This window comes from Labrus bergylta, chromosome 24 (genome assembly GCF_963930695.1).
Source record: "Labrus bergylta chromosome 24, fLabBer1.1, whole genome shotgun sequence".
Lineage (NCBI taxonomy): Eukaryota > Metazoa > Chordata > Actinopteri > Labriformes > Labridae > Labrus > Labrus bergylta.
In genome coordinates, this window is record NC_089218.1 from 4,341,296 (window position 1) to 4,355,409 (window position 14,114).

At 41.7% G+C, this 14,114-nt stretch overlaps 1 protein-coding gene across 1 annotated transcript; it reads left to right on the forward strand.

Annotated features, from left to right (window-relative positions):
* Positions 1–584: 584 nt before the first annotated feature.
* LOC110001337 (serine-rich adhesin for platelets) lies at positions 585–13,363 on the forward strand. Its single transcript, XM_020656824.3, has 10 exons — positions 585–718; positions 3,069–3,214; positions 4,030–4,111; positions 4,281–4,416; positions 4,676–4,881; positions 5,043–5,179; positions 5,317–5,458; positions 5,585–5,866; positions 5,965–11,167; positions 12,039–13,363. The coding sequence occupies exons 1-10, from the start codon at positions 599–601 to the stop codon at positions 12,047–12,049; spliced, it is 6,465 nt and encodes a 2,154-aa protein (XP_020512480.2). The 5' UTR covers positions 585–598; the 3' UTR covers positions 12,050–13,363.
* Positions 13,364–14,114: the final 751 nt, after the last annotated feature.

The window sequence follows — 14,114 nt, forward strand, 5'->3', positions numbered from 1 at the left end:
TAAGAAGTAAATTTAAAAAATAAATTAACACTATGTTTTTGGCTTCAAATGTCATTTTCATCTCACAATATTCTTCACAAATATCTCAACATAAAACTTATTTGGCTTTCCTCATACAGCCTATATCTTTAAAATGGAAGGTTTGTGTACAAAATATCTATAAAGTATTTTATTTTATATTAATTCAACTTGGTGAAAATATTCTAAATGTGAATAAAAATAACTGTGTTATTAAATAGTTAATTTTATGTACTGTTTTGTAACAGCAGAGTTACTTAAATAGCTTCATAAGTCATTTTTTCCAAGTTTTTATCATGGGACGTGAACGCAATTATTAGCCCTCATTAGCGCTATGTTTGTGTCTGCCATGTGGTTTGTGGCGCATGTAATCTACATCTCCGAACACCGCGCTGACGGGGCTTCGTTTACACCTAATCTGTTCTAATTGCGGCGCTCAGACTCCGCCCTCGAAGAGCTCCACTCCGGTGAACGCCGCGTTCGAAAAGGAGCGACCCCCTTCCCAGCGTCCAATCAGCGCGTCGTTGACCGCGGCGATGTGTTGTGTGGATGCAGCTACGAGCGAGGCTACACGGGCAGTATGGCGGAGGAGGGCAGTGTGTACGAGGGGCTCGACAAACAAATGCAGACTTTGTTGAGCCTTTACTCGAGTGATGACTTGCGAGCCGATAGCAAACCGTTCTGCTCCGACTTTTCCAAGGTAAGGGGGTCGACGCTGACGCTGCTGTCGACGATAAGAGCGTGAATGTTAGCCGACTCCCCTCCCCCAGAAGTGGCCGTTTCACGACTAGCATCGGCGGCTAGCCTCGTTAGCACAGCGCTAACAAGTCGTAGTCGAGTTAAAAACAGTCATTTCGCCGTAACGCGGTTTTAAAAACACTGTTTTATAACCTTAGCTTTAATTCAGGTGGCGACATCGAAGCGTAAGAGTCGAGAAATGTGTCATATTCTAACAAAGACATGTCAACTGCATAGCTAGGAAGCTATCGGCTAATGAAGCTAAAGCAGAGATAGCATAGTTTACACGGTGAATGTTTACCAAACTAAAGACTGGATAACTTCTTTATGTCACCTTGGCAACACAGTTATGAGCAGTTTTATTAACGAGTGGTTTAGGTAGCGTTAGTTTGTCTCTTTTTAAAAGGTTGCCAAGGGATTAAAAGCCTACTTTAATGAGACACTGATCATAAAATCCAACTTGTAATGTGATTTCCTGACCTGTCAAAATCCCCAACAGCAACAGCACAAGTATAGAATAGATCATAATAGCATAGAATAGATCATAATAGCATAGAATAGATCATAATAGAATAGATTATAATAGAATATAATTACTTTATTGATCCCAAACTGGTTACAGCAGCAGGTTGTCCAAACACACAATATGAGTAAAAAACACAATATTAGCAAATCTGAACATAATATAATATTGAATACAAAGTAAATAAGTACTAAAAATATCAAAACTTAGAATGTGAATATATACTACCAGGATTTAACTTAGCATTACTAGTCTTAAATAGGAAGATTAAATGTAAATGTGCAAAAACAGAGTCGTAGATGGTTGTAAATTAAATGTAAATGTGCAAAAACAGAGTCGCAAAAACAGAGTCGTAAATGGTTGTAAATTAAATATAAATGTGCAAAAACAGTCGTAAATGGTTGTAAATTAAATGTAAATGTGCAAAAACAGAGTCGTAGATGGTTGTAAATTAAATGTAAATGTGCAAAAACAGTCGTAAATGGTTGTAAATTAAATGTAAATGTGCAAAAACAGAGTCGTAAATGGTTGTAAATTAAATATGGAAGATTAAATGTAAATGTGCAAAAACAGAGTCGTAAATGGTTGTAAATTAAATGTAAATGTGCAAAAACAGTTGTAAATGGACAGTATTGACATAAGTTAAAGTGCATGAGTGTAGACATACTATAAGCAGAAACTATACGATATAACGGCGAGTAGACAGACAAATGAAGTGAACATGAGTGCAGGGATAATTTGTAAATTTATGTGCAACATGAAGTTACTTCTATTGAAGTAATAGATTAGAAAAATTTCTGGTGTCACATGATGTTATAATAGCCTTAATTACACAGTAATGTAATAATAATAGAGGTTCATCTTTTGTAGGATCATGAAAATATCACTTATTGAGGATTTCTTGTAAAATTTTGACTGTAACAGAAAAAGTTTATCAATAATATTCTTGCCCTTTGAACAATAGTGAAATAGTTTGGGATATTATTATTTTTCTACTGACATGTTGGCACATAATTATTTGCCTCAGTATTAAAAACTTGCCTGAGCATTATCCAAACAGATCTAACAAATGCACAAGTTAAAATGCTTAATCAATGTAGTGTGCTGGCTGTAGTGTTTGAACAAAGGCCTGATCATTGTTGACAGTTCACATTCACAGGATTCCAGTAGTGCACCATTAGAGGGCAACACAGGCACATTGTATTTTAGGGATTTGACAGTTCTGTATTAAATGTGAGGTTGTAGTTGCGAAAGGGGCCTGCTTACTTGTGCATTGCAGTAAAAAAAAAAAAAAAAAAAAGGGAGAAGGAAGCAGGCTGTTTTCTTTGGATTTTTTTAATCATGTAAAAATTGCAGGAATTAGTTGCAGACAGAAATATTCCCAGTTTCTTAAATGTATTTTTGTGTCATCCCCAGCATTCAAAGAATTAAATATATAATGAACCATATTCCTCAATAGAAGTGTGCAGAGGATAAAGTCCTACATGACAGGCCAGACTTCCAATCCAACCTGTGTCTCCTTTCCTGCATGTCAATAAGCACTCTCTCTTTCCCTGATTTCGATCCTCTGTCCTATCTCTAAATTAATGCATAGAACGCCAGAAGAGAAACCTTCAAAATAGGCTTTTTTCACTTGAAAAATGAGCCGGTTATCATAATATTGACAACAATTTCTCAGTCAGTTGACTTGTTTTCGCTGCTCCAAATTGTTTTGGTAATGTTACAAACTGTTAATTGTTGTGGTCATTAGTCGTCAACTTGTTTTTTGTTTCGTCTTCTCTCCGTGCAGTTGGTGGAGGAGCATGCCTCCCACTGGCAGGTGCCGCTGCCTCAGCTCAGGATCCTTGAGTTATCTCTCTGCTACTTCGCCCGAGCCTCTACCTTCTTCATGTCAAATTGTGATCACGTGCTCCACACACTCAGTAGTCTGGCCTTGTAAGTATGCGCACCTTACTTCAGAGGTTGCTTGACTTCAGTCTTCAATTTAACTTACTACTAAAATTAAACCTTAATGACAAATCAATTGTAAGCGGTGGCATAAAAGTATTGTGTTTAAAAGGGTTTTTTTTGGGAGGGGGGGATCTTAGGAAACAGGACAGTGGATAGAGTAGAAACCTGTTTGTAATTGATAGCGGTGAGCTGTTTATGTTTATGTGTGCAGATTGTGCATGTAGGCTACTTAGGCACAGTAAACATGTGTTTATCAGGTATTTATGAATGAATTAAACACTTATTGCCCCTTAGGGAAATGTCCTTGCACAAATAGGGCATAAAACATCACACAACCAAAGAAAAACATTCATCACAGAGGGCAGAAAGCATTACTATGATGTAGAGTTTTTTTGCTAGTGTCATCACACGCAGGCAGCGAAACAACCTTAAAACCAAAACTGTGCAGAAAACTAGGAATATTCACATGTTTATCATCCACCTCTGAAGTAGTCTTGTATATTTGGGAACAGTTGTTGCCAATGTTTCTGGAGTTGAAGGCTGATAATGTTTGTTGGCTGGCACAGCTCAGTTTGTGAGCCAGGAAAAAGCTTGGCATGGTGCCAGCTGTTGACCTTACTCCATCCTGTCTCTCCCGGGGCTTCCCCAAGCTTCTCAATTAAGTGCATTCCTCCACCCCTTGACCAATGTGGATATCTTGACAATGTTCAAGAATACACAGCAGAATGTAATTATGAAATATTTAAACTTTTTAGAAAAGGGTTTTGTAGATGATGGGCAAAACTCTTTTCTTTTCACAGGAGTGTTTTTGAGCTGCTGCTGTTTTTTGACCAGAAGGACTTCCATGAGGAGCCACTGAAACAATTCACAGTTACATTCCAGGTGAGAATAAAATCTAGACTTCAAAATAATAATTACAGTTTGTATGTTTAACTTTATTTTCCTTTGTTATCAACAATCCCAGTCATAATTAAATCACTTTATTCCAATACAACACTATGGTGCTTTTGATGTATTTCCTGAAAGTTAACCCTTTTTTGTCCTCTTCCAGGAATGTTATTCGGCCCTTGCGAGGCATCAGAATGTTCACTTACTTCAGGTGGAGCGTTTGGTTCGGGGCGGTGGGCCTTGGGCCAGCTCAGTCTTACAGGCAATCCTCAGCGAGTCCAGTTTACCTCAGAGTGAAGGTACTATACCCTACACATGTAACTGATAGTACACTATAGTAGTTCTGAGTTTTCTGTCCAACTAGCTGTTGATTTAAGATATTTCTTTCTGTCTGTGCCAAAATTCAATGTGTTGCTTTTGATTTCTATCTAATTTGTGTTAACAGAACTTCCATGTTGACTCTTACCAAAGTTAATATTAGTCTCAGGTTGGTTGTCCATTTGTTCAGAATGGTGTCCTAACCCAAAAACAATATCTGTCCTCCTTCTGATTCCACAGTGGACAGGTTCATCAGCTCAGAGCTGCCGGTGTTCTTTGAGCTTCGAGTACGCTACCTCTTATCCTGTGAGCAGCGGGTCAGTGAGGCCGTGGCCTTGGCTAAGTGTTGTTCTTTGCATCCCGCAGCAGGACAACACTCGTTCTTCCTCCAGGTCTACCTCACGTGGCTTCTCAAAACTTCACAGCATGACCGCCTACACAGAGAGGTTGGTGGACAGATGTACGAGTAAAATTTGCATGTCTTTCATTGATAGTGTGACTTTCTCTTCCCTCTGTTTCACCTGTTGCTGTCACCAGATACCAAATAACTATGCAAACTCGTATGCATGAGGGTCTGCTCTGATGCTTTTTTGTTTGGCGTTTTTAGGTAGCAGACCTCAACAGTAAAGATGCGATTCACATCATCTGTAGTTTGGAGTGTGAGGAGAAGGATGAGTTACTACTATCGCTCTGTAGAGCTTTCCTCTCCCAGCAACTCCGCAGAGGAGACATGTACTATTTATGGTTAGTAAACTTAAATGTGAGTCTCATGTAATGAGCCTGTTTGTGTTTCCAATGTGTGCATAAATTATAGCTGCTAATTAAATCCTTTTTTCTCCTTTAAGGAGACATTAAGATCAATTTAAACTTTCTCTTTGCAGTGATCTTGTGTTTGTGTGGAGTAAACTTCATAGTCGGTTGAAAACCTCCAAGCACTCGCTGCTTGAGGAGAGTCATCAGCTGATGCTGTCCGCGACCAATGTCAACTCAATCTTCCCGTTCATCAGAGCCATACTGCAAGAAGTAAGAAAGTCTTCATCTGAAGTGTATTTATTAAGATAATGCGTTGAGTTGTTTTGTACAGCTCGGTTAAGATTTCTTTACGTATTGAACTGAAAATTGAACATGTCTTTTTTGGTGTCTCACTAGCTTGGTGAGGACGGTATCCAGTTCTGCGTGGAGCTTTGTGCAAACGCCCTGCAGTCTTGTCTTCCGTGCGACGTCATCACAAAGTCTCTAATATACAAAACCTTAGCTGGCCTGCTACCCAATGACCTGGAGGTTTGCAGGGCGTGCGCTCTTCTTGTCTTCTTCCATGAACGCTCTGTTGAGGCCTATAAGATGGTCTACCTTCTTTACATGCATCCTGATCAGGAGTACCACGTGGACTCGAGCACCATCAGAAATCATGTTCGCTTTGAAACCCTGCAGGTAAAGCCTCTTTGTGATTATCATTTCAGAGATTAGTTTTTAGATGACTTTGTTCTTTTCCATATTTTAATATTACCATAATTCTTTTCGATCCTCAGGTTTTGAAGAAGGATCTGCATTTTGACCCAGAGTTTTGGAACCTTATCGCTTTACGGACCAACTGTTTAAAGCTGATGAGTGATAAAGTGGTCAGCGCTGCCCTTGAAGAAATCATGGAGGACAAATGGATCCTAAAGTATTGCACCAAAGATTCTGCTTTCAGATCAGGCACATCAGTGTGTCACAAAGGGTCGCTTCAGGCAGCGTCTAAGAAGCGGCACCACAAAGAAGATACTGACGCATCCAAGAGATTAAAGATGGGCGCTGGCAGAACACGTCTTAACAGAGACCACACTGTAAAGAAGAAGGGCAACCAAGGGTCTCGATCTTTTCGAGATGAGTCGTCTAAACCTTTGCGCCGTTCATTTTGGCAGCTGGACAGACTACACGACAATGGTGCTTTCGGGAGTGGTGAACTAAGGCGCACTACGCGACACTCAGAAAAGAACCCACCAAAACGCAGGATTAGAAAACCAAGGTGGCTTCTGGAGGACTCAGGAACTCTTGAAGAGAATAGTGTTCCTTCCAAGATCAGAAAGCATGGGTTGAAACATCAAAAGCACCAGCAATCCTCAATCATTAAGGGGACTGAAACTGATCCGATCAAGAACAATGCAAAACACAAACCTTCAGTGAACTCTGATCTACTGGCGAGGGAAAACAGCAACCACCAGAAAGGAATAAGTCTGGACTGTGTTATACCAGCCAACCCTCCACAAGTTATTCTCGAGCTGTCATTACCAGACAATGAACTGATGGGTACGTTTAATGAAGAAACTTGTAACAGACAGAGGGGCTTCCCTCAAGTGCTCTTTTACAAACCTACTGTTAAACTTCCTGACGCACTGCAACCTAAGATCATACACGGGAAAGAAGTGATCCTCAGAGCACGGGATCCTGCTATGTTCATACAACAGCTGCACTGCTACGCTCGGCGGCAGAAAGGGAAAGGTAGCGGGTTGAACGTGCAAGGCTCAGTATCAACAATCACGCGCTCCTCTGTGCAAGGGAGTCCTTCAAAAGGTTCTCTGAGAAGGCGTTCTGAAAAATCCACAGCTGAGACGAAAGGTGGAATTGCTACTCGAACAAAAGTTAAAGAAACTTTACAAGCAGTCCCTCAAGCTCAAACTACAAAAGCAGTCTCGCGAAAGACGTCAACAGGCAGAGAGCTTTCTGAAAAGTCTTCTGTGAATATGAAAGACACCCATGCGTTACGGACGTCAGCAGGATCTGAAGCGAAACAAGCCCCTAACAAGTTAGATAAAGTCCAGCAAGGTAAAACCATAACTTCTGCAAGAGAGCTCTGTGAAGGGTCTGCTGTTGAGATGAAAGTGACTATTGCATCACAATCCCCAACATCCCAAGGTTTAGATAAAGTCTCCAAAGCTCACACGGTTAAAGACACTTCAGAAAGCACAACTTCAGCTGAGGTTTTACAGACTACAGCTACTGATGACTGTCCAAACACTCGAGCTGCTGATCGGACGCTTGAACTTGAGCTTTCTTCCTCTCAGGCTGAGAATGACAAACTCTCAAACACTCCGGAGCGGCTCAAAAATCTCAGCAACGGCATTCCCGACAAAGATGTCATGGATGTGTCACCGAAACTCTCAAAAGAACATGTGCTTTGTGAAAGACCAGCAGACCAGGGCAGTTTAAATGACATATCTGCTCTAACGTTGGTTACAGAAATGGTTACTGAACTGGCACCAGAGAAAATTGCTCGGGATCTGGAGAATCAGAAACCGCCAGCTCCAGAAGACACTGCCTCGAAGGAGTCCAAAGCTGGAGTTAAACCTAAAGTTCCTCACAAACCGCACACTACCTCCAGCGGCTCAGCACAAGAACTTGGGCCATCTGAGTGCACAAAGGACATAGATCCAGATGAATCTGAAGAAAGTGATGCTGTAGAAACAGAGGAGTCTAGGTTGGAGTATTGTTGTACCTTCTGCAACAAGGTGTTTAAGGGGAGTCACGTTGTATCACATGCTATGTTCCATTATCGTAAAGACGAGTGTATGTTCTGTGGGACCATTTTTAAAGATGACCTCCTGGCCATGATGCACCTGTCTAATCATATCGAGAAGCTTAAGAGGCTCAAAGATACATCCAATAACAACACACGAGAAAACAGGGTCTCTGAAACCAAAGACCACTCCACACCTAGGAGCTCTGCCAAAGCCAAAACCACAAACATTTCCCCTGGGCACAGTGGTACAGGAAGACTGAGGAGATCTGACATCTGTTCAAAATCAATAAGCGATCCAGATTCAACTCCATCTGGATCCAGAAGTTTAAGATCCAATGACAAGCCAGAAGATGTTTCTTCTCGGCAAGAGAAGAAACAAAACGAGGGAAAGCACGTTAAAAGCAAAACTCCTGTACACAAGATAAACGGGCATATTGGTGAAAAGAAAAAGCTTGGCAGACCGAGAAAGGTCATCCCAGAGTCACAAGTAAAGCAGGATGTTTCTCAAGAAAGAACCAGTGATGGAGCTGAGAGTTCAAGGTTGCAAGAGAAACGAGATGTAGCGGTGGATTCTACAACTTCAGCTAAGGAAGAGAAAAAAATTAGCACTGAAGTTAAAATGAAGGAGAAGAAATCTCTGCAGGTTCAGAAAACTGTGACACAACAGGCGGTTACAGAGAAACAGTTGAAACCTCAAGAAAGTCTTGAGAAAGTTTGCTGCCCTATGGATGGTTGTGCTTGGTTCAGAGACCTGTCAAAAAATCGTGTTGCACTTCTATATCATGCCCTGGAGGATCACTATGGGGAAGTCAAACCTTTAAAATTGGCGTTTCACGTTGGAAACGGCAAATGTAGTGTTTGCATGAGGGTTTTGTGGAGTTTTGAACACTTTCAGCACCACATTGAAAGACACAGACTCACTCCTCGGTATCCTTGCCCGCATCAGGGTTGTCCTGCCAGGTTCAAAACTGGAATGGAAATGAGACGCCACGCAAGGAGGCACAGTCCGCTGCAGGCAGCGTGCTGCCTCCCTGGCTGCTCAAGACTATTTATTTGTCTCTGGGCACTTAATCTTCATGAGAGAGAGCACTATGGTGCCAATCCCACTAAAGCAGACAAGGACACAAATGAGCAGCCGGGTGTCAAAGCGCACAAGCCCAAAGATGAACCAGCTGCCGTGACTCTGAATGACACTGTAAGACTAAAAGCTGGTCATAAATTAAGAAGACAAACTGCACATAATCTGTCAACACGGACGCATGTCAAAGCTCCTCCTCGGACCAGTGTCAGAGCATCTTTGTCCAAACAGCAAATAAAAGAGAGCAGTGAGACCAATGAATCACAGGCCCTGAAGAATATCTTGAACAAGGACACACCCGAAGATCCCTCTGGCCCTAATCTAAGATTAAGGCAAAGGTTAAGGAAAGTATCATCCCTCGCATCTCACAAAACTCACAAAGTCATTTCATCCTCGTTGTTCAAACACAATATCAAAGTGAGACACAAGTTGAAGAAAAAGCAAATTAAAGTCAACACAAAAGGTCCAAAAAGAAGAGGACGGCCTCCCAAGTCAAAGACAGCTGTGCGTGATGAAAACACAACCGCCGGTCCAAAAAAAGAAAGCGTAGAAGAACAAAGTGCTCCAGAGAAGCATCAGAAGAGCGCTGATCATCTTACAAGCTCTACGCCAGCAGCAGAGACGTCCAATGAGAGCACAGAGTTTAAAGCAGAAGAGAGTTCACAGGAAGACAAAACTACAGACGCATCAGCAGATGGAGCAAAGTGTAAGAAGTTGATAAACAAGCAGATCAATGAAAATCATGTAAAACAAAAGAAGATCCTCCATAAAACCAGTTTAAATCTGTCCACTGCCACCAGCTCAGCCAACAAAACACAGAAGTCAAATGATGACAAAGAGAAGAAAGTCCATACAGCGAAGAAACGCTCGAATCAGAACCATAGTCAGACTGCCTCTTCAGACTCTACCAAGTCAAAAAAGCACAAGAACACAAATAATGACACAAAAGAGGACATTTGTCTTTTAAAAGAGCCATTGAAAAAGCCTGCTGAGTCATCATCCGTCGTCCCACAAGTAGAAAGTTCTGCTAACGAGGAGGGAAAGATAAATGTGGAAGAGGCCAAATCAACACAAACCATCTCCGATAACTCTGTGCCTGCTGTCCAAGCTAACAGTTTAACTGATGTCACAGAAGCCCCCTCCACCTCAGGAGAGAAAACCCAGGAGGTAGCAACAGAAAGGGCAAAGAAATTGCAGAGATTAAAAGAAATCATGAAGAAAGAAAAGAAAAATCGTACTACTTCTTCGGACTCAGGCAAGACACCCAAGAAGCAAAAAGATGCAAAAACAAAGGGGGACAAGAAATCAAATAAGGATAGACAGCCGAGGAAAGATGCAAGAAAGACATCCTCTGTGAGAAAGACATCCAAGTCAATATCTGTAGAACAACCAGAGGAGGCTAAAGCAGCAGCAGCAGCAGAGAGATCACCTCATGCAGAAGAAAAATCAAATGTAATCCTTGAAGGCTCCGGTTCCTCCGTCCCTGCAGCAGCAGATAGCAGCTCGAATGAAACAACGTCTCCAGCAGCTGTCAGTGAAGAGACGACGCAGGCGGCTGCAAATACAGAAAACTCACAGAAGTCTCATGCTGTGAAAAATTCAGACCCGAGCAAAGCTAAAAAGAAGGCCAAGGTTATAGATGGTATCAAAAAAATTGTTAAGAGGAAAAGCAAAGATCCATCAGCGCCTAAGAAGCTGAAAAAGTCAAAAACGAGTCAAGTCCAGGCACCTACTGAGGGCAACGCAGAGGGGACAGAGAAACCTGTAGGTCAGGAGGAAAAAGCATCTGCAGAAACGCCACAATCCGCATTACTAATCCCCGGATACTCCAGAGTGACAAACGGACAAGAGGCACGCGAGGACGCTAAAGCCATGCAGTTCAAGCAGACGCTCGCAGAGTACGGGAAGAAACCATACATGCGCGCTCCGCCTGAAGCCTACCTGGATGAGAGGTACATCACCATGCCAAAACGGAGGAAGGAGATGTCGCCGCCTCCGAGAAATGTCTCTCTTGAGAAGGTGAAGGTCGCGGCGGCCGTTCAGAGGCAACGATGTGCCGACTGCTTCGCTACGTTCAACAGCAACGGGGAGCTGCAGAGTCATCTCCAGCTGCAGAATTGCTCGAAACTGTTTGGATTCGACTCTGACGACGAGGGTGAGTCTGACGTCTTTGTCGCTAACATCTTAGGCATCAAGCTTAGAGAATAGGTTATTGATCTGAATACAGCTCTGAAAAATGGAAGCATGTGTGTCTTAATGACGTAAATCACCATCTTGTGAATCCAGGAAACATATCAGTACTGTCACCAGGCTGCATTTTAGAGCTCATTGTCGTGACTTTGAAAGACAAAAACATTTCTTGGCAGATGACTGATGGTTCGGTCTCGGAGTTCCTTTTATGTTAGAGACGTCAAACAAAAGCTTTGAGTCATGTTCACCCTTCAGGAATGTTTTTCCTCGAGCTGTTACTCCAGTTATTGGAAAATCCAACGTTTTATAGGGATTACAAAGGGTCGGGCCATGCCTTTTTAATGTAGGCAGATTTTGAGCATCCACAGTTACAGGTCACATGGGAGGAGAAGACACTATATTGTTTGACTTTTAAGTCTCTCCTTGATGGCATGAATAAAAGCAGCTGGAGAAGAAGCACAAATTCCTCCTACTCTCTCACATCCTCACAATTAGATGATCACTGCATGTGCTGGATTAAACGTCCAATGTCCAGGTTCAGGAAGTTAAAGAAACTGTCGCACTCGGTCGCTTCAGTTCGGTTTATTTGAAAGGTTGGACCCTCCAAAAAGCAGCGCTAATAGCATGGTAGCAGTTAAACTGTAAAAGACAAAAGCAACAATCAAATCGAAGGCAGCACTCCCATCATCTCATGTAGCGTCTGTGTTTGAATTCATAATCGTGTAGTCTTCAGGTACAGCATGGCAGCAAACATGGGATTAAGTCGTTATTGGAACAATATGCTAATTTGTGCGATTCTGTTGTCGTCATTTTCATCGATCTTTTTTCTGTTTCAGGCAACAGTTGAACATCTATTTGGACATTTTGGATGAGTGATCTCCTGGTCCCGGATCAGACCTTGATGATGGATCATACCTCAAAGGATCAGACCTGTCTGGATTATTTAAAAACTCTTGTCAACAAGAACTGTGAGAAGTAAAAGGGATCCCCCGTCTTCTGCCGCAGCATGTGCCTGTAACGGGAGGCCCTGGAGCGGCCAGAAAACAAAACCGACGGATGAACGAGAAACTGAAGTGAACCGCAGTCAGACTGTTGGCAGAACAGTTCGTACTGAAGTGCCTGCTCTGGAACCGCCGTGCTGTTTCCAGCTACTTCACCTGGGATGGAGATTGTGGCTTTAAGGCGGGACTTTTTGAAAGCTGTGAAAAAAAAAAAAACTGCTAAATAACGAGGCTGCTCGTGCTTTCACTAGGATACATATTTTCACATCAGTAAGCCATATAACGCCATTTTTATTTGCTTTTTGCACTGTTTTCTCATTCGATTTCTTTCTGCTGAAACTAAAAACCACGAGTGTATGATGATTGAAGCACCGGAAAGTCGTGCTTTTTTTATTTTAGCTTCCTGAGGTGACACGAGATTAAGACTAAACTATGAAAAGTTGTAAAATTGCTGTATAAAAGAATTCTTTGAGAGTTTTTTTTTTTGGTATGATTCTTGTATAAATACTAATTGTATTTCTTCAACAAAGCTCCCTATGGGGTCGATTAGGTCTGTGTCTGCCCTTATCATGAGTAACCAGTAGGGGGCAGTGCTGGCCACCTTTATTATGATAACAGATGTTTTTGGGTTTCTCTAGCAAAACAAAAACTGATCATAAATTGCATTTGTTTTTGCTTTAGAACAATTTTAAATCTGAAGCTGCTCTGCTGTATTTAACTGTAGGGAATCATGCAACTGTGTTACTTCCATTTTCACACTTCAAACTGTGTTTCCTTTAGCAATAACAACCACAACATGTGCCAGTTTCCGTCTATTAAGCTGCTGGATTCTCAGTCATTCACTGTTAGTCTTGCAGCTCGGCTTGTATTCTTTTAACCGCAGGTTTTTCAGTTTTACTTAAAGGTGATAGAAACATTGTGACATTTTCTTTTAGGGTGAATGTTCTCTCTGATTAGTCCTCTGAAGTATAAAGCTATAAACAAGATTAACGGGAGCGCAACACCCTTTTCTTCTCATGAGCAGCAGCAGGTTATATTTATTTATGTTTCATTTTCTATCTTTTGTAAATATTTGAAGAGTTACAACGGCTTATATTAAGGGGTGAAGGAGGCGGGGTTTATATTTTGTTCTGGAAGAAAAAATTAAACATTTAAAAGGACATTTTTATGCTGACTTTATTATGTTGTCCGTTGCACCAGGGAGGTGCAGGTTTGTGACAAGACGGGGAATATTGTTCTTCACTTCTGACAGCAGAGACAAGAAGAGTGGGAAATATTGAGGATCGCGTTGCGTCCGATCGGGGAAAGTAAACATGTTTTGTTTTCTTGGACATTTGAGCTTCACTGTACAGAATATGAGGATGAGAAGAAAATAATTTAAAATATCAGTCTTCAAATGAGCACCAAGATCTCGAGTAAGTGCTTCACAGTTTTCATTTATTGTGTCGCTGAATTATTCTAAAATAAAAAGAAAATGTTTTTTCTTACATTTTCTTGCTCACAGAAGGAGCTGAAGCTGCAGTGAGAAGACCTGGATCTGCACCTACTGTGCCCTCAGGTGCAGACTCTCACTACATGCAACGCTATGGACGTTCAGGGTAATTTGATAAGCAAAGATTATAGTATTACTTTGAAATGAGTCATTGTCATCAGAGCAGAAAAAGTGGAAATAACGCAGCTGAGTCACAGTGAGATGTTTAATTTCCTGATGTCATGTTGAGGTGGCTGAAGCTCGACATGTCTAGTAGTAGTAATGATTTATTCTAATGTGCTGTCTGCTTATAATGCAGACAGACAGACATTTGAAGTGGCCGATCAAAAGGCAGACGGTCACACAGGCCAGACAGAAAGACGATCTCTCTGTTTTCCGTCTGAGTCAGTTTTGCATGTTTGTTTGTTGTGGTAGACAGA